At 34.1% G+C, this 25,224-nt stretch overlaps 1 protein-coding gene across 1 annotated transcript in view; it reads right to left on the bottom strand.

Annotated features, from left to right (window-relative positions):
* LOC129749239 (E3 ubiquitin-protein ligase TRIM9) overlaps nucleotides 1-25,224 on the bottom strand; it is a 579,998-nt gene that overhangs the window by 48,129 nt on the left and 506,645 nt on the right. The window contains exon 7 of the mRNA XM_055744176.1: nucleotides 19,379-19,521. Coding sequence (XP_055600151.1) covers nucleotides 19,379-19,521 — 143 coding nt within the window. The remainder of the gene's footprint in view (nucleotides 1-19,378; nucleotides 19,522-25,224) is intronic.

Below are 25,224 nucleotides of genomic sequence, written 5' to 3' on the forward strand. Positions count from 1 at the left end.
GATGAAATAATGAAAGGAACAACAACAACGAAAAAAACCGCTCACACAATCGTGGTAAAATTTCTAAAGCGCATATTTTTGCGTTGGATTTTTTTCTGCCATGGAAATTTATGTAGCATGAGCTGTGAGACAATTTCTGCAACTAGCACAGGGCAGAAAAAAAACCCGAGATTATCCTCATATTTATTCACATCATGCACTTGCTCTAGATTATTGCGAATGGCGGCGCGGCCGAGCTTGTCAACACACAAAGTCTATGCGGGATGCCGTCGGTTTTCCTCCTCCAACGACGACGGGTAATAATATGCTACTCGACAATTAAGTGTGACTTTCTTTTTTATTACAAGACCAGCTTCGCAGCGTGAATTCTCAAAAGAGCCCGTTCCTGGCGACGATGACGTCGACGAAGACGTGAAGAATTTTAAAGCAAGGAAATGTAAAAGAGGACTAATTTGGTTCGGCGGAAATACGTTAGATTTAATTAAATTGAAGCAGCTTTACTGGTCCATGAACCAGCGAATTTGCTTGAAATTATCATCAATAAAACATATGCTTGTGTTTAAAGATGCTATTGGATTAATAAAAATTTGTGATTCAAAATTATTATTCGCACATATATTTTTAATAACAAGGGACGAAAGTGTGATTTTATTGTTTAAAAGGATATGTTATCCCCTTAGCTTAATGTTGCCAGATTTTTTCAGCACTTATCTGAGCCGGACAAATCCAGGCTATTTTATCTAAAAACCTGTCAAACTCCGGACAATTAATTTCAAAGTTTTCGACCCAAATCCGGACAATACCCAGCAATTTTGATCAAATCCTAGGAATTATTCATCGAAATCAAGAAAACAAAACTTGAAAAAAAAATTTCATCAACATTAATCAGCAGATTTAAAATCGTATTCTATGCTTCGAAAAACCTTTTTATGATTATTTTTATGAAACTAGTTCAATAAATTTAGTTAAGAACGCATGAATAAAACATTTTTACAACACAAATTGTTTTTTTTTCAGTTTGATTTTGAAATAAGAACAAGAATAAACCCTGGAAAAATCCAGGCGTTTCCATTTAAATCCGGCCAACGGGGCCGGATCAAACTTTCCCCAAATTTTATATTAAATACTCGGGCAAACCGGGAAATTTGGAAACCTTACCCTAGTTAGTGCCCAATCACGCCTTTATGTGAGATATACTAAAATAATCATAAAACTGCTAAATTGTTATAAAAATTTTAATCCTTCAATCATTGTTACTGAAATCTGTTTGAAAAGCATGTGCCGTACTGCCGCACTGGAGAGCACTCGAATCATGAGCTGCCGGGGGTCACACTCTATTGACTTGCTCGCTTTCTCGCCAACTGACTGACTGACTGACTACGTGCACGCTTGGGGATAATGACTCGATGCCGGTTTAATCCACTCGCACATCTCCCTCCTATCCCAAACAAAATAACATTAATATAATTACAAAAAAAAATCTGTTATCGTTTCTTTTCATCCAAATTTCAAGGAAAAAAAATTGTGATGGACACATGGATTTATCATTGTACACAAAATATTCGTTTTCCATAGAAAAATATGCTGACTGGCTGTAAAAAACACTCAATACTCTACATTATTCGATTCGATTCGAATCAAATTTAAACTAGTTCGTTTTCGTTCTAGAACAGTCGTCAACTTGGCTTCTTCGTGAATCATGCTACAGTACGATGTCAGTGCTTACATATATATCACAGTTCCATATTTCTTCCTATTTCCATTATACGAATCGATGGAATAAGGTCCCTGTTTAATCACCAACTAAGCTTGAGATTCAAATATTCCCAATTTAAGCGACAATTACGCCCAAAATCCAAACAATCTAAAAACTAAAATTCTATAACACTGTCCGGGACTCAATCTAAAACATTGGTAAATATCCTGTATAAAATTGTGTAAATGTGTGAACCTAAAATTGCTGTATAACTTGAAACATCATTCATGATCTCGTGACAGAAAGCATCCCCAAGCAGGAGACAAATTAGCATGTTTGGGTCAATTTTTTACCATAGATTGTGCATTTCGATTCTTATTTATCCTCTAACATAATGTTAACGGTATGTATTGGGTACAGACCGTCTTCTCTGTGCTTATTCTCTCTGTCACTAAACTCTAACTCATGAACAGAAAACAACATTTAATCAGTTATTCTGATCGTTACTGGAATCAATAAAGAAATTATCGTTCACTCATATCTATCTTTAATCTTATTAATTTTTTATCAAGCTTTTTAATTTCAATCTTTTCACATAACTCGCTCGGTTCAAATCGGTCAAAGGTTGAGCTACCCTCTCAAACTGCCCTCAACACTCATTTGGTTATCAATTTTTATAAAATATTTATATTCGAATAATCTTCATACTTTCCACTCGACAAACACTTTTTAACTTGAAGTTTTAAACGATTGGTTTAGGTTGTCCTCTAAACTCGCCTCATGGTTATCTTTTATCTCAAGGAGTCTACTCAATCCCGGTGATTATTTATTTGATCATATACTTAAGCTGTCCTCTCAACATTATTTCTCAATATCTTGCTGTCTTCTAGACTCGCTTTGAATTTCTATCTTATCTCAAGCTGTCCTCTCAAACCGCTTAATTTTCAACTTGATAAGATTTCAAGCTGTCCTCTTTATTTGCCTTTAAATTTCAAGCTGTCCTCTCAACTCGCATGAATTTTCTAGCGATATGTGCAGGCTGTCCTCTCAACTCGCCTTTTAATTTCAAGCGGTCCTCTCTGTTGGGATTGGTTGAACACTTTTGTACCTATACTATGTTAGTCGTGTAGAGGAAAACTTTCTGGCTATCCTGTTAGCTCTTCTTTGTCAGTTACAATAAATCGTCTTACGTGTTAAGACGTGTGTTTCATTTCTCCTCGAAAGTATCCAACGGTTCGGTCGTTTGCTCTCCGGCTGACCTTGCAACGAACCTCATCACCAATAGTCGTAATGCACGATTTTTGGAGCTGAGCAATGGCTCAGAACAACCGGAGGAGAATCCAGATCTTCCTGTGCAGCAAAGTGGAAACAGTGACAGTGAACAAGAAATCCTTTTGGAGGATAATAAAAGTGATTAACAATCAGAAGTGACAAATGAATTAGAACTATCAGTGTATGATGATGCAAGTGAAATGAACGAGAGTGATCCCTTGGCCTTAGAGCCTGAAATAAAGGAAGAAGAAGAATCAGTGCCATGCAAAGCGAAGCGGCGTACTCAAGGAGTATTGCCGAGCCATTATGAAGATTTCTTAGTGGGACAAGTTCATGTTCACGAAGAGCCCGAAGATTACAAGGCAGCAGTGCTAGTACCGGATTGGAAAAGTGCTATGGATTCGGAGATGGCGGCCCACGCCGCGAACAAGACCTGGAAGCTAGTAGCGTTACCGTCTGGGAAGAAAGTGAATGGAGTGAAGTGGATCTTTACATTGAAGCGAGACGAAGCGGGGAAGATAGTCAAACACAAGGCCCGCTTAGTTGCCAAAGGCTACACACGTTCGTTTGGAGTCGAGTCATAGCAACGCTACGTGTTGTTGGCTTGTTGGTTTGTTGCTTAAGCAATACGATTTCAAGACAGCGTACTTGAATGGGACGGTTGAAGAGGAGTTATACATGGCCCAACCCCCTGGATATCCTGAAAAAAGATAAAGAAGACTTGGTTTGCAGGCTCCGCACGAGCATCTATGGCCTCCGACAGTCGATCAGGTGCTGAAATAAAGCGTTACACGCAGTGCTGCAGCAGATGAATTCCAGGACTTGCGAATCTGACTCCTGCCTTTACGCGCGCCATGGAATGTTTACAGTCTATCTACTCGTCTATGTTGATGACCTGATTATTGGTATCGTTGATGAGAAGGGAATTGATGATGTCTACAAGAAGCTTCGAGACCAATTTGAAGTCACATCGCTTGGTCAACTCCATGATGGAAATGATTTCCTCGGCTACGAGATAGACAAACAAGACGGTTGTAACTCATTGCGACTTTCTAAATACATTGAGCTTCGAAAATTCAAAATGGCGAACTGCCTTGCAGTGAAAACACCAATAAACCTCGGGTATACTGCAGAGAATGACCTGAACAAACCTTTCGAAGATGCAAGCGCTGTATAGGAGCTTGATTGGCACGCTATCATACCTTGCCGTCAATGCAAGACCTGATTTGTCTCTGAGTGTCGATCTACTAGGTCGCAAAGTGAGTGAACCGAATAACAGTGACTGGAGCGCAGCACGATGAGTGCTAAAGTACTTGCAGAGAACGAAGAACTTCAAGTTGCGCTACGGACCGCGGAATCGGATGGAACCTGGAAGGTTTCTCGGATTCGGTTTGGGCCGGTGATAGACGCACCCGGAGTTCGACCAGTGGTTTCATATTTTTTTTACGGAAGAGGGCCCCGTTAGTTGGACAAGCAAGGGTTAGATGCAGTTGCTCTTTTATCACTGGAGGCCGAGTACAACCCTAAACTTGAAGTAATGTCCTAGTGAGAAGATGGCTGCCGACACTTTAACTAAACCATTCGTACGTAAGTTCTTGAACAAGATAGCATTTAAGTACGTGAGAACGTGTTTCATTTTCTCCCCGAAAGAATCAAACGGTTCGGTCATTTGCTCTCCGACGTTTTTCTCTTTGTCCACTTCCGAGTGTTCTCGCAGAGCATCCGTTTGGCACCATCGTTAAGTCGGACAGGATCGGCAACACTCTCAAACCGCTTGAAATTGTGAACATGGTCAATCTGTCCTTACGACTTGCTAAACATTTCAGTTTTATTCTTTTTTAACGAAACTTGAATTAAGCCGAATATAAATTTTCCATCAATTTCGAGGTTATTTTATAATTCGCTCATTTGCTTTTTTCATGAATTTAAGCAATTCTACCACATTTTTTCGCACTGGTAAATTAATAAACTGCTTGATTTTTCAGCAATTTTGATTAAAATTATTTCAACGTGCATCGTTTATCACATTAGTTTACCTTTTTTTTTTGGGCTTACGAAAAACCAAATTGTTCGGAGAGATATAAGATAAAAGAAATCAACAACAAGAAATAGATCTACAACACTGGCAACACTAGACGCACTACACAGACATAGCTCAGGAAAGGGGATGAATAACGTCCAGGCGTTAAAATCCCAGGAAAAAAAAAACCTTTTTTTGGTTCATTTAAAAAGTTAAAAAACATAAAATAACTGTTAATGGACCTATTTTTTATAAAAATGATCAACTTGATAGCCTCAGAAGAGATGAACATAAACCCCGTCTAAAGGCGGGAAAAAACGCTTGAGCTGTGTACACACAAAAAAGCATAGTAAAACTACTAAATCCGTGGTTTAAATGAACAACAGGCTACCACTTTTTTAGTCAAATAAATTTTGTTGTTTAAAATACCTTACGCATAGCTATTTTACCATGTGCTAAATTTGGTTGCGCATATTAAATTCGACTGTGTTTTAGTAAAATTGTCATTGAAATGATGCATTGTTTTACTTCGTGCCTAGTAAAATTGATATGTTTCATGATGAAACTAGCATGTGTTATGATAAAGATTAGTATGCACGAGGAGCTTGATTAAAATAGTAAAATTACTATGTTTGTTTATTTGCAGGCATGCATTATTCAAAACATTAAAATTCACACTTTCGACAAACGTCGGTCAATGTTGTTCTCCCGATTCTCTCGAAAGATTTTCAAAGTTATGAAACTTGAAAGCAGCTAAAAATTTGTTTAATAATCAAAGATCATTAATTAGTATAAACAACAAGAATGATTACTATAGTAAAATTATCATACGCACTGATGCTTTTGAGTAAAATATGTTTAGTTCTCAAAAGTACCATGCGCGTAGTATTTTGATATTTTGATATGAATTGGTGCCACAATGTCTAAATTACTATGCGGACGCTAGTTGTAATAGAAACTAAATATGATGGAATCATCATGACCATAGTATTTTAGACAAAAAACATTGAGAGTTATCGAAAATTACCAGGTTCATAGTTATTGAAATAATGTTTCATGCGCACTTTTACTGAATTGATGTTATACTTTGCCGAGGTTGAAAATACTATAACGCATTATAACGCAATGGTAAAATTATCATGACAACGTCTTTGAAATAGCCACACAAATTTATTCCGTGTAAAAACTAAAATCGGAAAATTACTGAAAGTCAAGTCCCTTAGCCCCTGTCGTTATGCAATTTTTGTAAAAATTGGCCAAAAATTTCAAATCTTTTAATTTTTCGTAGAATAGTAAATGTTTGTTATTCTTTGGTTTTTTTTCAATTTAAGTAACAAATCATAATTCATTGCTTTTTAGGTTTTTCTTGTAAAATTTCTTCTCATAAGGTTTGAAACATATTTTAATGGAAAGCTTTCTGGTTACAACTCAGATGAATATAGCAAAGGTATATGAAAAGAGACAATCTAATTCTAACTTCGCAAACAGATTAAGTATTTTTGAATGTAAGGAATAAAGAAAGCCTGTCCAAAGCACATCGTCGTTCCCAGTGGGATTCGAATCCACATCTTGTACCTCTCTATGGGGCCATGTTTTGCATTCTACGACAGAAGACCAGGGTCGAGAGTCGATGTCCTTCAGATGGGAAGCAATTATCATAATTATAAACTCTATACAAACTACCGTCAAACGGGGCATCATTTAACAGCTGGGTTAGATGGAACATTTGTATACCACAACACTTTTTAGAATTTTATTTTAATACCTATAATGAAATAAAGTTATAATTTAATGACAACAAAATGATGATGACATAGTTTCTCAAATCGTGAGATAGATTTTTCAAGTTTTTGATTCTCGTAAAAAATTATAAAAATTGAATAATAGATGTTCACATTTTTTACATTTTTCGAGGGACTGTTGAAACCAATAATTTTTCTGACAACTTCAATTTGATGTCCTATCTCCCTTGAAACTTTTGATACAAGCGATAGTGAAGTACTCTACGAAACCTTCCAAGAGGTTTGTATCAAAGTTAACAACTCTTGCAAAACTGGATTCCAAATTAATCCACAATTCAGCGTGTTGAACAGTACAATTTATATTGACCAATTTTATTTGCTTTCCACGAGTTGGTTGCGACGCCATTCGTATAAGATTAAAAAAATTATCCAATAGTCAGAGAGTATAGTTTTTCAATAAATACAAACCGAAAAAATTAAATGATCGAAACATGAAATTTGAGAAAAATATTTCAGAAAACAAATGGACATTGGTTTATGTTATGAATGACCCTGTCTCTTTCTCGTGTATCGTAATAACACACGGTCACAATTCCGAAAAACAGAGCCCAAAAATCATTTCCCCAAAGCCATTCGACACATTTCAGCAAAATATTTATATGCCGTAATGATTTATGTAGTCGAATATTTATGGGCCAGATTGTGTTTGCCAGACCATCCGTCTATTTGGTGTTTGTAGAGCTTTTGTGGTTTTTTGCTTCCTACTCCTTCCTTCTTTTCACACCATCATCAGCAGCCTCAATATCCGTCGTCCGAAAGCAGAGCCCCTCGATCATTGCCAGTCCCGGAACAGGAATTCATTTTACACTTAACGACAGACCACTGAGTGGAAAAATATTTGGTTCTGAAAATATGCAACTCTAATGTTTTCCATTCATTCCATATTCCAAATATTGTAGCTCCCTTTGCCCCGGAAAAAGGAGCATTCCACCCCATCCAGCTCCACTGCACAGTACCTACTTTTACTGTGGAGCAGCATAAATATTTTAACATGGTTCTTCCGCCCATCCCATTCCTAATGGAATCTGTGCTGTTCCGGTGATGGGTTGGTGTTCTGTTCTGGGTTCAAATTATTATAAATCACCATCTGTTGGGAGGCATCCTTCCATCGTTCTACAGGTTCCAACAGCATCCAGGCAGATGCTATACTATAAACAGTAGAATAGTAGCATAACTGAACATCCGAAGTGTTGCATTGCTCTGCTCTCTGTCTGGCAGGTTAGAAAGGTTAATCCATCTCAGATCTTACTCTTTCAAAATCCGGATTACTTCTCTGGTACAAAAATGACTTTCAATGTTATCGCACGGGAAGATTTTCTTGAAGGGGAAAGTTTTAGTTCAAATGCTTCAAATTAATTTAAAAAATAAACAAAATTTGTTTTTGGTTTATATTCATAATTTTTTTATGAATATGTTTAATTTTTTTTTTAGAAAATTATAAAATCACTGGTCTCAAATAAAAAAAAAATCAAACGGTCTTGAGCCCGACAACCATTAAAGATTTTGTGGTTGTTGGACTTGAAATAAGAATTCAAAGTTTAAATGGGAATACTAACGAAAAAAATACTTTTGAATAACTTTTAACCGGATCAGTGATAATTTTACTCTATAACATTTTAAATTTGATTACCAGCCTTCATTAAGGGGAATCTAGAAAGATTTTTTTTTCATCAGAGGCTCTAAATAAATTAAGAAAACCATCAATGTTGCATTAGACTGAGTCGTATTCATGATTATTTTCTAATTTCCCAATCTCTTGAGACTAAAAATTTAGTTTTAGTTCCAATCTACAGCTGCATTCGAAAAATTTCGTGTGAGAAACTGGCATTGTTCTAGGGTTAGTTGCCCTACTTTGGACCCTTAAAGCGGTGGTTTTTAAATAATCATGTTTTTCTCATAAATGGACGGGAGGTTTATATTTTTCAGGAAATTTATTTATAGTTCATGATAATATCTGCAAGTTTCAATGAGAATTTTCAACATTATCGCCGTTATTGAAAGATTTGCAAAGATATGGATGATCAGAATTTTCATCTTTGAACCTACTGTTCCTACTTTCATTGGACCTAGAACAAAAATTCCTATAAAAAGTATGATTTTTCGAAAATATGTAACTAAATTAATTAAAATTTTTATCTTCAGTCAAATAAGACTATGATCATTTAGTATCCGGGCACTTTATTTCGGTGATAGCTACGTTAATTGAGCTCGGATATACAAAACTTCAATAGCGTTGTGTTGGTTATGAAAAAGACTATCTTGCCTATTTTTGATAGATTTTTAAGTTAACGTGTGTTTGAGATATTTACGATGCAAAAAGACATGGTAAAAATAATTTTGCACAAATTTGCTCTTTTTGCGCATTTTGTGCCTCGAAAATTCTTCATTGTTGACTCGAAAGCTCATGAACTGTCGATTTTTTGTGATCTTGTTTCGGACCAAATGGTTAAGAAGTATAAGGATCCACTCTAGGATCCACACGAAGTTCAATCTAACCATCGGAGTGCAACCCTTGATCTTAAATATGGTAAAAAATCTATGGTTATTGGGGATAACTGAATCCAGACTCCTTAAATAATGCAAAAAATCCATTTCCGGCAGGCAAAAAGTGTTGCCTGACTAGTAGACACCATATACCAAGTAAATAACTAATAATGATCAGTTCCAAAATCGCAATCTGTGAATCCGGTTTTTATGCAATATGACAGATGTGTTCTGATGGACAAAAATTTTTTTGATAAAACCGGATTTAAGAGATCAAATTCTTCGAAGTGCCTACTCATGAAAAGGTTCCAACCAGATTCCAATTGCTTTTTCCAGGTGAGTTTGTGTAGAATGTCATGATTTTGCAAAGGTTTTGCTTCTGTGGTAAAAAAAATAAATCAATACATGACTTAAAAAAGTGTGCAAAGATAAAAAAGAGAAATGAATCCAACTTAGATGAAATTTCAGGGACTAGATAAGAGAAAATCGATGTTGAAAAACATGCGAAAAAAATTCGCCTTGTCTCCCGGTGAGACTTGAACCCACATCTTGCGCCTCTCCGGGGCCCATGTATTAACATTCTACTACAGGAGACCAACCTGGCGTATGAATATTATACTGGTTGAGTGTCGATGTCTATCGGAATGAAGGGAATAGTTCTCCCATGTGATCATAATCATTTTTCTTGGTCTATTTCTATTCCCATCATTTCATCTTACGGTAGTTGGAATCAAGTTTGGACATTTTTAGGCACGGTTTTTCAACATCGATTTTCTCTTATCTAGTCCCTGAAATTTCATCTAAGTTGGATTCATTTCTCTACAAAAAAAGTTTCGCTGACTGAATGTTTGAGTCAAGACCCATCTCTGGGTCGCAATTTAAAAGATAAAAAAGAGATTTTATGAAAAAGTTAGAGTATTTCTTAAAATCATTGATAAATTTTTTTTTATGTTTTTACATTAAATGTCATATTAACACCTTCATTTCTTCCATAGAAAGTTTTTCGATCAAATGAATAGTTTTTAAAATACACACGTTTGCAACTGCCCGGATACTAAATGATCATAGCCTTATTATCATACCAAAGTATTACAGCTTTTTAACGATTAAATACACTTAAATGTCTGTTGTGAATACCTCAAACACTTTTACTTCCCGTAAGCTCTATTAGCAGAACAATAGCTGAAACTTTTTTTGTTTACTTACTTGTAGTTTTTTTAGCGTAAAGCTGACAAAAAATGTTGAAATTGTTGATTTGATGGTATTGAAACCAAGATTTGGAGATGTCGGCCCTTAAAATGGGACATCAAAGTCAAAAGTCTCCTATTTTTGGACCTATCACAAATTTTCCGGGGTTTTCATTGGATTTAATTTATTTTAGGAAAAATAGGTAGAAATCTTGGAAGCGAAAATAATTTCCCTTTTATTTTTGGCTTGGACAGTAGAAAAAACGTTATTTTTCCTTATTCATCCTAATTTTTCAAAACACGCCCCACTAATTTATCAACCATCGATGAGAAGGTACCGTCAACTGGGGCAACATGCAACAATTTTCAACTTCAATGGCTTCTAAAAAACTTATGTTCACAGTTAATCGTATCTTTTATGCATCAAAAGTTTTAAGGATGCTGGGGCATCAAATTGGCGTAGTTAAAAAAAATATTGGTTTCTTCAGTTATTTTTAATTTTCTAAAAACATGCGATTTTTATCCTCCTTAGAAAATGGGGTAACTTGCAACAAACTTTGTTTTTAATGAAAAATCTTATGAACACGTACGAAAATTCATAGTTTTTAATATATTTGCGATGCTTTAAAGGCCATTACGCATGACAACACCAATTGCAGTAGTTTTTGGGTCTGTAAAAACAAATTTTCACATTTTTTCGGAAAATAAGGATGCTGCATACATTTAGGGGTTAAATAATACTACGAAAAATTCTACAAACTGAAATCATAAAAATAAATATTTGGATGAATGAAAATTAAATGTTTACAAACGCGTGATGCAAAACATTCATATTCCAACACATGGAAACGAGATTTACAAGGTATTTCTTTGATTTGCATTTTGTTGCATTTAACCCCAGACACCTAACTGAATATTAAAAATATTCATTTAAAAAAATTGGGTGATTGTTCGAAAAATATTTTTACACCAACAGTGTTGGTATAACATGAGGAAACCTGTAAAAAGTTTGTAGGTTATTTTATCAAGCCGATCCGTCATACTGGGTAAAGTTTTTTTCGGCATCAAAAAATGTTAAAATTTGTACATTTATTGCTCGATTTTTCAAATTTTACATAAAAATAAAAAATTTAAGACATCTAGCTTAAGATGCGAGAAATTATGTCATCATCATTTTGTTATCATTAGAAGATAACTTTATTACAATACATAAAATTAAAAATTGATTCAATGTAGTGTTATATAAATGTTGCATCGAACCCCGCTGTTGCATGATGCCCCGTTTGACGGTACATTTTTAAAAACGTTGAAAATTGTAGAAGAAAGACTTTTTTAGGCAAAAAACGGTATGATAGGATTCAGGAAGAACTAGAGTTAATTGTGTGCATAGGAGAATCTTTATCCTATGCTAACACAATGCATTATTTACTATTTTCGGCATTTTAGGACTAACGTCGGCTCTAGGTTCAAAGAAGGAGCACTCACCCTATATCATACCAAAAGAAACCTACCTACCTACTAGTGGCTTACCTACTGAACTGGTGTCGAAACATTTGTATTTTTGTTTCGATATCGCCGTTCATTTTCCCCATTTTAGAACAAAAAAGTGGCTTGAGTGAATATTTTACAAAAAATCAGTATTAAAATTAAATAAATTTGAGTTTAGTGCAGGCCCGTGCGAAAAACCCGTATGTAATTTCATGTTTGTTTTAAATTTTGCAGCACTTCAAAAGCATTGAAATTTTTCTTTAAAGCTGCTAATGTGATCATTTTTGAAACTTTTAATAGGTTAAATAAAAAATCATTATCAATTTTAGAAAGATTATTAAAAATAATTAAAATAAGGCAAACGTTTATAAACTTTCAAGTGCAAATTATATAGTTTAAAATTTAAATCTCTGAAAATTTTTTCGCTGCCAATTGAAATATTGGTTCTTGACAAAGACAAAGGGTAGTGACTGTGTGTTTCTTTTATAAAATATAAACAAGATCATGTTTTCAACAAACAAAAATTCAAAATTCACACAAAGACAAACCTATTATAAAATATTTTAGTAAGTTAAAATAGTGGACAACATGAAAGTTTGAAAAAATTCACTATAAAATTCGGTAAATTTATTTTAAAATACAAATCACTTATAAAAATCCAAAAGATAAGTTTTTTAGAAATTTTTTTTCCATAAAAATTTCTCACCATTTCAATATTTATTGAATTTGCTTGATAACTCAAGAGAACATCATTTTAGTACCTATATGTTAATTCGGTAGATTTTTTCGTCCTGAACTTGTATCTTTACATTGATTTTGTCCATTGCCTCTTGCTTTGGTGTTATAGAGTTTATAAGTTCAAAAATGTAAAAGTGTTGAGTGAAATCAATCTGGCTGAATCAAATATCAATTTCTTCATCTGTCACCCCTCTCCCCCTTCGAAATTTCCAAAAAATCGAAAGGGAAAATAAATATAGTTTGAAGTATTTTATGTAAGTTTCGAAATAAAATTCAAATATCCGGAAGATTAAAAAACCAAAAACAAATATTTAAAGATGGGAGTTATTTCACTTTATATATTCTTGATTTTATTGAATTTTTCGATAAAAAAAACTGCTTGATTAATAGGTTTTGTGCAATGATATTGTATACAATTATGTTACATACAAGCTTTCGCGCAGTTAATTCCAATTTATTTGTTTTTTGCATTATTTTTTTTATTATCCCCACCCCCTCCTTGCGATGTTTCAGCTCCGAGTGACAAAAGAAGGATTTGAAATTTGTTTCGGCCTCATTAATGAACTATTGAATCTACATGAATTTTCTTCTTCTGAATTTCAATTAATTATGGAGAAATATGTTGAACTTGATGATGAATGGTGATCTGAAAAAGTTAAATTTCACATTTTTTTATAATGGTAAAGTTATCATATCAAGTATTGCTGACATTACTGAAGAAAGTTTTTAAAAAAGGTTTATTAAATTAAACCTTTTTAAACGTTTTTAACCTGCAATGTAATCTTATTTTTGCTTTTAAAAAAATCGAAAATACAATTTTGGTTGAAACTTTTTCAAAAATTTATTGAAAATCCATTATCCAACAATATGGAGAAAAGCTAAGTAAGGCAAATAGAAATTCGCTGCAGCATTTTTTTATCATTCGTCAAAAAGAAATGGGCAGAGTTTGAAAAGAGTTGTAATCGTTTAGATAAAAATTCATGTCGGAACCAAACAAAATTAACAAAATTATTGTTTTATGAGTAAGACATGCTCAGTTTGATGAAATTTGCTAACGTGTTCAATGAAAAGCTTTCTTAAAGACTTTAAAAAAAGTTTTTATAATGATCTTTTTCAAGGAACAAAATAAGTTACTCACTCACTGGTAGGTGATTTAATCAGACCAATTTGACATTTGAGCGATTTTTTTTCTTTTTTTTTTGTTGTCTATCTATGGATGAAAAGTAAACAAATTATAAACTTATCTTACTTTTTTACATAAGTGAAAATAACTTGCTGTCTTAGGAGAAGATTAAAATTAAATATAAACATTTTTTTCAAAATTTTTTTTAATATTTTATCAAAAAAGCTAAAAAATTTCTGAATGATACATATTTGTAAAAGCAAATAAAAAAAAACCAAAGCTGATAGGGTACAAAAAAATTTGCTTCACATTCATTGCAACTTGAAGAAATGTAAACTTTGTGGCCTTGCCAAGCTAAAAGTTGAGTCTTGAAGAATATTTATAATTAGCAGAAAATTGTATATGGCGATTTTTTTAATAATCAAATTGATTAATAATAAAGTTGTGGTTTTAGTTTTTTGGCTAATTTAGTTAACTATCGTAAGTATTAAATGCCTTTCACGTAGCTACCAATTTGTGACGGGTAAAAATTATTTTTTGAAATAATAATTCTGGACTTTGTTGGTTACACTTCTTAATCAAAACCCATTCTATTTACAACTCATTTTTGTGCGGAAATAAGAGTTTCAATACAGATGGCGTATTGAATTGCAAACTGAAATTTACAATTCAAAGTTAGTAACTATAAATTTGGAAACGTCTTAGAATAAAATATCTTACTATGACTAAATTACACCGGAGGTCAAAGGGTTGCAAGTTTTTTGTAAAGCTCAATAGTTATAACTTTTAAGTTGTAATAAATTACCAATCAAGTGTTGGAAATTTTTTTCAAGAAAAATCATCACATTGAGTAAAATTGTTGCCTACGCATAATACGCATAAAGAGCAGCAAACATTATGAGCAGCTTGATATTCGAGCGGTGAGCTCGAGTTCGAAACTAGGTAAGATTTTTATAATTGAAATGTGAGCAAGTGTTTATATAAATTAATATAAAATATGTTTGAGTAAATCATGCATTGAAAACTTAGAGAGGAAAATGAAGTGTTTTTTTCGTTTTGCTGTTTTTCTCATAAAAGTATTTTTAAAGCTGGTAAGGAATTGTTTAGCAAGTTTTGCGCACTCTTTTGAAATTTAAAATTGGCTAACTTTTACTTAAATTGATTGAGCTGAACAACCCTGTTAGAGGAATGTTTCCGAACTTTTAGTAGCTTGGGTTGCCAACTGAGCTATGTCACACACAAGCCCATAATTTTGATATGTTAAAACGTGTTAGTACATCTTGTTGCCCGAGCGATACTGGAAGCATGGGTTTTACATGTTTTATCTACTGATATATCTTACCTTAAAGCTTGCTTCGAACAGAAGTGGAATCAATATTATTGAATTCAAGATCTTTTTCAATACAAATGTAACGTTTTTTCATACTTGTAAGAAAAAAAAAACTGGACTTCTTTCTCATACCATTCTTGAATGACTTGGCTGTATTGGGATCGGATAAACGTCAAATTCGTTTTTGGAGACACTATTTTTGGTATAGTTTTGACGTCATTGTCTTATTTGTAACGAAAACTTTCTTTTTTTTTTTGCCACAGCTGCAAATGCCCTGCCAAATTATAAATTTTTGTGCAAATTTGTCGCAAAAACAAATAAAAATTTGACTGGATCATCCCCCTCGAACCGTTGCCAAGTAAAATTTTTGACCCGGGATTTGCCGAAAGTCAGGCTTGACAAAGGTTCCATCGTCTATCAGAAGACACCCGCCGAACTTGGTCAGCATCTGGTCAAATAGCTTTCGAGCACGGATGTTAGCCACACTATTCTGTTTATGGTTCGATTTGACTTTTTGCTAGCTCTATATAGTAATACCTTGATATGAAGCAACCTCTTTTTAAAGCAACCTCGATATAACGTAACCCAATATAAAGCAACTTTTGCCTCTATATTACGTAACTTTTAAAAATGTTTCTAATTTGAATAAATATGTTTAACTTCAATACTTTTTTGTCATAAAAATATAATAATGTTGTTTATGAGCCATACGGTAAATTCTCAGAGGCATAAAGAGCGAATGAGCGCAAGCGTTGAAAATGTAACTCCAGTATTTTCAGTATTGTGATAGTCGCTTTTGTGCTTTTTAAAATCCAGCCTAGAGCATGTATCTCCATTTCAAAACTCAATGACTATATTTGAACCTACCAGTGTTCGGCATTAAAGCGCTAATCGCTAATTTGTCTGTTCCGTATTTGTTAGATAATTATCGTTTTTATTTATTTTTTCACCAAACTTTTGTACCAGCAGATAGATAAACGTCACCACAAGTAATCAGTCAAGGAAGAATGCTGATACATGCTTTTTTCTAGTGTCTGGCGTTAAATCGCTAATCGCTAATTAGTCCGCTACTTTTTTGTCGACAAATTTATTTTCTTATGGGATTTCAGTTGAAAAAAAAGGATAAACAAACTCTACAAGTGGCAATTATTCAAGCAGGAACGCTAATAAATGTTATTTTCTATAAAGTAATGGAGATTTTTGAGCCGTAAGTTCTCTAGAAATAAAGATAAAAAATAAATATTAAAACAAAAATGTAGCGGACTAACTAGCGAATAGCGTTTTAATGCCGACCTCTGGAACCTACAGATAAGTTGCTTAAGCTGAAGTGAGGTTAGGGCATGTAGTCTTTTATTCAAATAAGTTTTTATGATTGCTGACAGTTGATCAATCACTGTACAGACTTCTGTACGGAATTGTAGCGAAACTTGCTCAGACGGAAGAGATCGACAAAAAAGATGCTGAATACGTTAAATGATGACAAAATAGTTTCTATCCTGCATCCTAATCATCCAGACGAGGAAAACAATGTGGAGGGTTCGCAGTCAACAATAGACGATCCACCGCAGTTTCTAAAAATTTATTTTTTTTTATCATTGATGTTATTATTAATAATAATGGTAATTTACATCTCCAGACACAATCGAGTTTACGAGAAGATGACGATTTTTCACGAGAGTCAGAGCAGTCTGCTTTAAACGGTTTTGATGTGGCTATCAAATAAGCAGAGGAGAACGGTTGGCCGCTTAATATACAATTTTCATTGCGGCAGATGCGGTCAAAAGTTATGGACAAAATAGCCAGACAACCATTTGATGTGTATATGAAATTTGCAACACAAATATAAGTGCAAATATACGTTTACACGTATATCGTATTTATTATCGTATATAATGCAGCAAAACCAGTGTATACGTATCATTTTGGAGGCCATATAGGTACATTAGCACACATATTCTTGATTTGGATTGTATTGTCGTAATAAAATCATGCAATGTATTTAAATACGATAAAGAATATGCATGAGCCGCACATTGTACGTGCAGATATACGAAAATGAGTTTAAATAACATTCATACAATATAATCTGTAAAATAATATACGGCTTCTGGTTGTCTGGGTAGTAGAAGAACAGATTTAACTCAATTGTAAAATTGTGAAAAATATGTATGTTTGCTGGAATCTTCACTTTGATTGTTTCTGAAAATGTTTGTTGAAAATAAATAAACAAAATTATTGAGTTTGTGACAAAAATATTATTTTTTTTACGTTTCTTAAATCCGTACAAACAGAATTAGAATAAACTTTTTCACATTTGCGATCACTATAGACGCTCTAAAGGACCATTTTAAGTAGCGTTTCGATATAACGTAACTTCGATATAAAGCAACGAAAAAAAAAGTCGTTGCTTTATATCGACGTATTACTGTACCACTTGATTCCTTCCTGGAGTCGAATTATCCTCCCGGTACTATGAGCAGTACCGAGTTTTCTGGTCAAATCATGGCCCGACTGATTGAAATTCCTCTTAATCGTCTTCAAAATCTTACCACGCAGTTTCCGGTTGACAGTTCCACTCCGACGATTGGCTTGAGGTTCGAATCGTCGTCAATGTTTCCTTATACTGTTTGATAACGCGCCATACGGTATTTCTGGGCAATTTCAGCTGTTTAGCTATCCTAGATGCAGATCACAATGGATTTTCCAAATAACTGTGCACATTTTTCCCCTTCATTTGGCTTCCATGTTGATTGTTTGCAAAGTACAGTAGATTTGCGGAATGTCAAAAATACAATTCCCGACACGTGGGCGCCAAGAACTTAAAAATCAGTCCACGAAGAGCGCCACAAAATGAGCTAAAGTTTGTTCCAAAAATAAATGAAGTAAACTTTACATGTATCTTGCTTCATCATACTTGATGATTATAATTTTAATGGCTTGTTCGGCGGAATGAAGACAAGTATGAATTTTATTTTTTTTTATTGAAATTTGAAAGAAAGGTGGATAGACAGGCATTAGTGCGCCAATAGGAGAAACCTTGATATGTGTTGAAATTTTAGGCCAGAGGGCATGTTGATGAAAAGCTCCCATGAATTGTCCAGCCTTTGCTCTACACTAGCTAACTATACATGAGAAACTGAGAAAGAGAATTCCCATGTGTAGCCACTTCCCGGCAATGTTATACAAACCGTGTGGAGCACATCTCTCAGATTTCCTCTCAAATTTCCCCTTTTTTGACAGATTTAAGCTTTTTTCTTCAGATTTGAGCTTTCATCTCCTATGCTCTCAAGGCAAAAAAAGCTTAAATCTGAGGAAAAAAAGCTTAAAAACGAGATTCACCAAGACTCAATAAAAATATGTTGATCACACGATACATAGACAAATCGTGTAACGTTGCAGGGATCTTCGGCCTACTGAGCTTTCCTTATGCGAGAACAGTTCTAGCGACGTTGCCATTTTTCAGATTTTCGCTGCGAATAGTTTCTACTTGTCGATTTTTTGCTTTTCACATTTTATCTATTCCACGTTCTTCCTTTTTGGCCAAGTGTCAAATTTTGAACCGTAGTTTCTTGTTGTATTTTTTGCCATTGATTGTTTGTTATATGATTTTAATCGGCGTAATTTTTATGATTATTATTTTAATGCCATGTTCGCCGCACTAATGCCTATCTATCCACCTTTCTTTCAAATTTCCATAAAAAATAGGCATTTGCTCTCCCCTGTTCCATCTCGTTCTCTGAAAAGTTTCGAGCCTCTCAGATTAAACAATTATAGAAGAAACAAATTTTATAACCCATTGGACATCTCTGGAAGATTGTTCAATCAATTGTATGAGTGTTTTGGTTTAAATATAAGTAATGATAGTTTTAAGGGTACTTTAAGTCACCAGTTTTTATGGTAAATATTGAGTTATCGAAGACCGTGAACAATAAATAAAACGAATTTGTTGTCTTTATAAGCGATATTTCTGTTTCCTGGGAATGTTTTCGTATAAATCAATTGAAAACTGTATTGAGAAACTGTATGATAAAAATCAAAATTTTATATATAAACATTTTATTTATAAACAATTCTTTTGTGTAATACATAGTTAAGGCTGCCGAATCAGAAATCAAATAACATGCTCATTTGAGCCTAAATCTTTGAGGTTGAATGATTATAATGAAAGAATTTAAAATTATTGAAATGTATCTTAAAGCATTTTTAGTTTCATTACGCTCTATAAAAACTAAACTTACCCGGAATTCTCCACCGCTCCCATCGTCCAGCTCCAGCACGTAGCCCTGCACGAAGGAGTGATTAGGTGGCTGCCACGCCACCGTTACCGAGTTATTCTCCGCCGAGCAATCCTCCGGCAGGACGATCGGTGCCAGCGGGACTGCTTTTGAGTGGGATCCACCAGGGAAAAACGGTCATCATCATCAGTTCCGGGATAAACCGTTAGGTTAAGCGGCGCCGTTTGCCGAAGGTGTTTAGGGTGTTACGATGTGAAAAACCGGTGGGTTCCGATAATTTGTTTTTCAGGGTTGGCACCCGGTCGAAGGAACAACATGTGATGACAAATCGGCCGGGTCGGGTTGGTATTAATGTATGAAAAAGAGAAAAAAAAAACATTGTCATTTGATTTTCTTAGTAATGTTAAGCGAGAATATAAGTTTTAAAGGAAGTAAAATAATTTAGAAACCAATGATGAAAATAACTTCAACTGAATAACAGATGTTTAAAATTTGATACCCCTAAAGATAGGCAACATTTTAAGTTAGAATTCTGATGCCCATCATCGATGAATGGTAGAGGAAGACCCAACAGACATCAAACAGAAGTGGGAAAGTGTGAGAGCAAAGTTTGTCCATTTCATCGTTCCGGGTCATAAAAAATTAAAGCAATCAAAAGTGGATAATGAACATTGCACGAATGAAAACAGATATATAATTTGGCAGATTTCTTTCGCCGTTGAGTGGATGTCCGGTGGCGAAAATTTGTCTGACGAGATGTAGTTCTATCAGATGGAAACTTTGAAAGGATGATGAATGAGTTTCCAAAATTCAAATCTCAATCTTTAGATCTGGTTTCAGCTATTTCAGGAAGAATTCAGGAATTAATTTTAATTTTTTTTGGAGCTTATGAATCTTCATATGTATAGCCCAAGCAACCAAAAGTACTGATATCACTTGAGGAACAAACTCATAAGTTTGCATAGAGCAGCACAAAATACGTTGTGTACGTTGAGCAAAAAAAATGAGAAAAGTAATCTATTTAAATAATTTTTTTTGTTTTATAATTGATAACTGAATTGTGAAACAATAAAATTGTTTGAATTCTTATACAGTACTAAATTATGCTAAAAATGTGAAAAAAAAGCTCGAGGGCATATATGGGCTCGTATATAATAGATGTAAAAGCACTTACTCCTTGTTAAAGTTTTTTGAGAAGTTAGAACTTCTTGAATCCTGATCAGCCATTATCTTTTGCGGTTTGTTTTGAGCGTGTAATAGTGAGTAGTTAAATGCACTCCGGACCTAACCATGTCTAATCGGTAATTGCTGCCATCCCTCTTCCCTCCTGAAGCGAAACATTCCCCACAATTCAATGCTAAACTACGGACGCACAACCAAAAGGTCCATTGGGGATTTGATCTTTCAACCGTAAGCAATTGACTGCCTGAGACTGAACCGAAGAGTGGTCCCAGCAAAATCCAGTCCAGTGCCCAATCAACAACAATCTCAGATTGATTGGGAATATCCGAGCCGAGCTTTACATATCAACTCTTTCCGTTCCTCTCACACATTTTCTCGGAACCTTTACCTAGCGGGTAACTACATTCACACAAATAGTGCCGCCTCGGGATGATTGATCAATGAACGGTTAAATTCCATTTATCAAATTGCTGTTGACTATTTTGTATAAAGCCGGAAAATCTACCCTAGACATTCTCCTGACGGATGAGCACCACTCAGTGCGGACGAAATGGTCAACCCTTTTCTTAGTCATCCAACCAACGAACGCATCGTACCTTGGCTCACTATTGGCAAGTAATTTTCATTGGTTTCCAATGGGCTTTAACGTTCGTTCCTGTGCCTTTACCATAGTCATAGTCATTGGATGAAGTTTTAGAGCGCAGAAAGGATTAGACTGACTGGGCCAAAGCCAATTTGCTGCTGCTAGGCCAGCCGATGATGGTTGATGTTGCTGGAGCCAAACCGCAACTACAAACCTCACTGCCCATTAGGGATTATTCGATTTAACGTCAGCCTTAAGCCGAAGAAGTGTCCTACCCAATACGGGAAAAGTGAAATGACTATTTTTATAGTTTGAGCTAGGTGAAAATATACATAAACACAACCAAACGTTTATCTTTAAGTTTATAAAATTAAGTTTATCGAAAAATTCGAAATGTGAATGAATTTTTAAAAAAAAGGCTTGAAAAACAAACATTTAAAAAAATTGAAAATAACCATGAACGTTAGATTGTTGCGAATATTGCTTTTTGCTTCCATATGTTCATTCGGGTCACCAAGCATCAGCTGAAAATTAGAGATGATTTGATTGTTTCCTGAATAAACGCATCGCCTTTATATTTTGTATGGAAATTTGTATGGAAGATGAAATTTTTGCATATCAAATCATCCTGGAAATTAAAAAAGCTTGAAATTGAGTTTGTCTTTAATTATGGGTTTCGCCCTTTCTTAAACTTCCTTTTTTGCTCACATGAGGAGAAGCTTAGTAGGTGTTTCATGAAAAAAGTTATAACCATCTCAAAAAAGTGCTTCATACATATTCGATTGAATATGACAGTATCAGACGCAGTATCTAACACCTCCCTTAGAGCAAGTTCACGATGGTGTTGGGAGAAAGTGGTAGAAATTTTGACACTGTTAGCACATTTTGAAAACTTTACCATGTAAAAACATTTAAAGATCTGTGGCCTTCAAGAGTTTTTACAAAACGTGTTGTATTCTCGCATGCTGTGATGCAAAAATAGCAATATTTGTATCACATACGGCTGGAATAGAAACAATGCTGTAAAAAAATACAACTCCTAAAGATCTTGAAGACATTTTTGCGTGGTAAAATTTTCAAAATGTGCTACAAGTGTCAAAATTTTTACCACTTTCTCCCAACACCAGTGAACTTGCTCTTAGAGTTACTTTTTTCTTTTCAAACATCTCGATCCAGTTCGTTCGCTTCAATTTTGAAATGTTTATCGTGCAAGAGTTACTATAGTGAGGTAGGAGAGCCTCCCCAGGCATCTGATAATGTAATATTCAATAGAATTTGAAGTACTTCTGTAGTGGATGTGCATGGTAAATGGTTTAAAGAAGGGGGGGGGGGGGGGGGGATCAACGTTCAAATTCAAATTAGGCCATTCAAAATTCAAAAAGGCCATTAAAGGTCATTTTAACTAACGGTTATTTGTGTTTATCATTTTTATCAAATAAACCATAAAGTGGATTTTTTAAGAGAAAAAAAAACTATTTTCAAATTATCTTGAAATTACCAGCTTTCCAACGAACTCATTAAATTTTAAAAGATTTTGAGAATCTCTTAATATTGACATTTTCACATTCAATCGATGAGAGGATTTCTATTCGTTCAAATCATTATATCGTTGATTGTTTCCATCCTTCTTCATCTTATGATGGGAAAGAGAGGGACATGAAAACGAGTTTATCAAGTCTGTTCAATGAAGTCTGGTCGAAATAAGTCGAAACAAGTAGAAATGGATTGACAGTCACCTGTCTCTTTACATCTTGACTTCGATCGATTTCTACCAGATCGGAATTATTGTATCATAACTAATATTTATCCAATAATTGACTGATAATTTATCGAAGTCAAGATTCTCGTCGACAGGGTTTCGCGCTTTGAGAGTTAAGCTGAACGGACGTTTTTTTTCGCTACCCGTCGTCGGTCTATTGTATTAAAGTCAAAAGTTTGCTATTAAAAGTATGTCAATAGTGGACTAGGTTGTTTTTTTTAAGTAGATCATAGAAAGGTTTTGATAGGTTCTGTGAAATAATATGAAACTTTTGAGGGATCGAAGTTTCTTTTGTGGGAAAAAAGTGATTTGTTTGTATGCCAAATTGGAACATCTTTAAAAAAAAACGCGGAGTGGTAATTGAGTGGAAAGGAATAATGCTATACGGAATTTGTTCGAATCATTGACATGTGTAAAAAGGTGATCAAAGTATTGTGAATGTTTTAATATGATTTTGGTGACAAAAAAAAACTTCGAGTCGAACCGAAACCAGTCTGAACATGTCCGAGCGTTTTTTTCGATCGTAGCAAGCGACGACTTCAGCTGAAAACCCGGTGAGAGAGTTCTGGTTTATTCTCTATTCTCTATACTTTATCCTATTCTTCTCTCGTTCTAATGCACTCCAGCCCAGCCAGGGTTGTAATTTTGTTTTAGTTGTTAGGGCTTAGAATTGAAAAGTGTAAGCGTGTACAAGTTCAATACTTTGAATTTATTTTTAATTGTAAGAAGCACCATTTTAGTTTCTTCTTATTCCAATGGCTTATTTTTTGCCTTCAAAATTCACTGTTTATCGACAAATATATGTGAATATATTGCACTCTTTCATAGTAAGTATACTTAAAAAAAATTAAAAACAATCAAAATTAGAAAGAAATGAATGCCAAAATTTCGAAGCATTGTCCCATATAATTACATTGATTCTATTTCTAAGTTTTCATATTTTATTCTATATCATAATATAGTGCTTAATTCAACATTAATAAAAAAATATTTTCTTATAGTATTTGAACTACCGTTTTAACTACTTATTCTTTTAAAATATCTGCTTTTTCAACCTTAAGTTACCATACTATTAGTTCGAACTGATTATTTTCACTATAACAAATATTTCTTTCTATTAAGTATTATTGAACACACACTTTATTTATAAAATAATGTCATTTTGAGGTTTTGGGTTGGGCCATCCGGGCATCTGATTGAAGCGATTCTTGAGGAGAGCATTGGGCTACCTCACCAGCAAGGGATCGTGGATTGAAGACGGGTCCGTCTCCCCACCCAGCTGAGCGCTTTGCATTGTAACGGCTTGACTCAGACGCTCAATAAATTTAAGATGTTCTTTCGATGGAGACCATTCGATCCTATCCCTATGTAGAAATGTAAATGCCTCTGTTTATGTTTCTTATCCCTTGAAATAGTCCATTCAAAGACATTTTGTTTTTATCGAGTTGATGAATCTTGAACAAGTTACGGAGTAAAAGTTGCTCGCTGCTACTGGCTGTGCCTTGCTACCTGGGTGGTAGAAATACAAACATACATACATACATACAATAATTGACTGATAATTTATCTACATTTAAAATAGTGCTTCTATAAGAACATAAGAAAATTGCGCAGGGCATATAGTCTGAGTCACTGGCTCTTTCAACCCGAACTACGAAGTGCAGTTCAAGTAAAAACATCAACAACAAGAAGAAGAAATTAATAAGAAAATTGATTTTTAAACCATTTTCCTACCTATAACCATGACCGACTTGAGTAAATAATAAATTTTACTGTTCAAAATGAATCAGAACCAAATATTTAAATCAATACTTTTTAACCGGAAGTCATTAAAAAATTGTTCAAATAGATGTTCCTTATTCCGAATTAGGATTTTTGCTTAAAAATTAATTTTAAGCAGCCTAGTTTTAAAATTAGAAATCAAAATTTTCGAAACACCAAACAAATCAAAATATCAATAAAAAAAAAAGAATTTAAATCTTTGGAACAAAAATCAGCGAGGAAATAAATAACATGAAACAATGAGACCAGATTTAAAAAGAAATTAAATCCAAATTCAAATTCATTTCAGATCATATCAGAAATAAAACATGAATTTGAAAAAAAAAAATCATTTATTCACGATTTGAAATTGAAACTCCCGATCAGCAAAAATTATCCATTTTGAATTCAAGGGAGTTCGTTTAAAAGACTTATAGGACCTAGTTAATTTAATTTAATTTAATTTGATAAATTAAATTTTGTTTCAATAGTGCCACTGCTAAAATAACCGACTTTGATGTTTTTTTATTTGATTCTTCCAGTTATCAAAATAAAAGGTAATGT

The sequence above is a fragment of the Uranotaenia lowii genome, chromosome 2 (assembly GCF_029784155.1).
Source record: "Uranotaenia lowii strain MFRU-FL chromosome 2, ASM2978415v1, whole genome shotgun sequence".
Lineage (NCBI taxonomy): Eukaryota > Metazoa > Arthropoda > Insecta > Diptera > Culicidae > Uranotaenia > Uranotaenia lowii.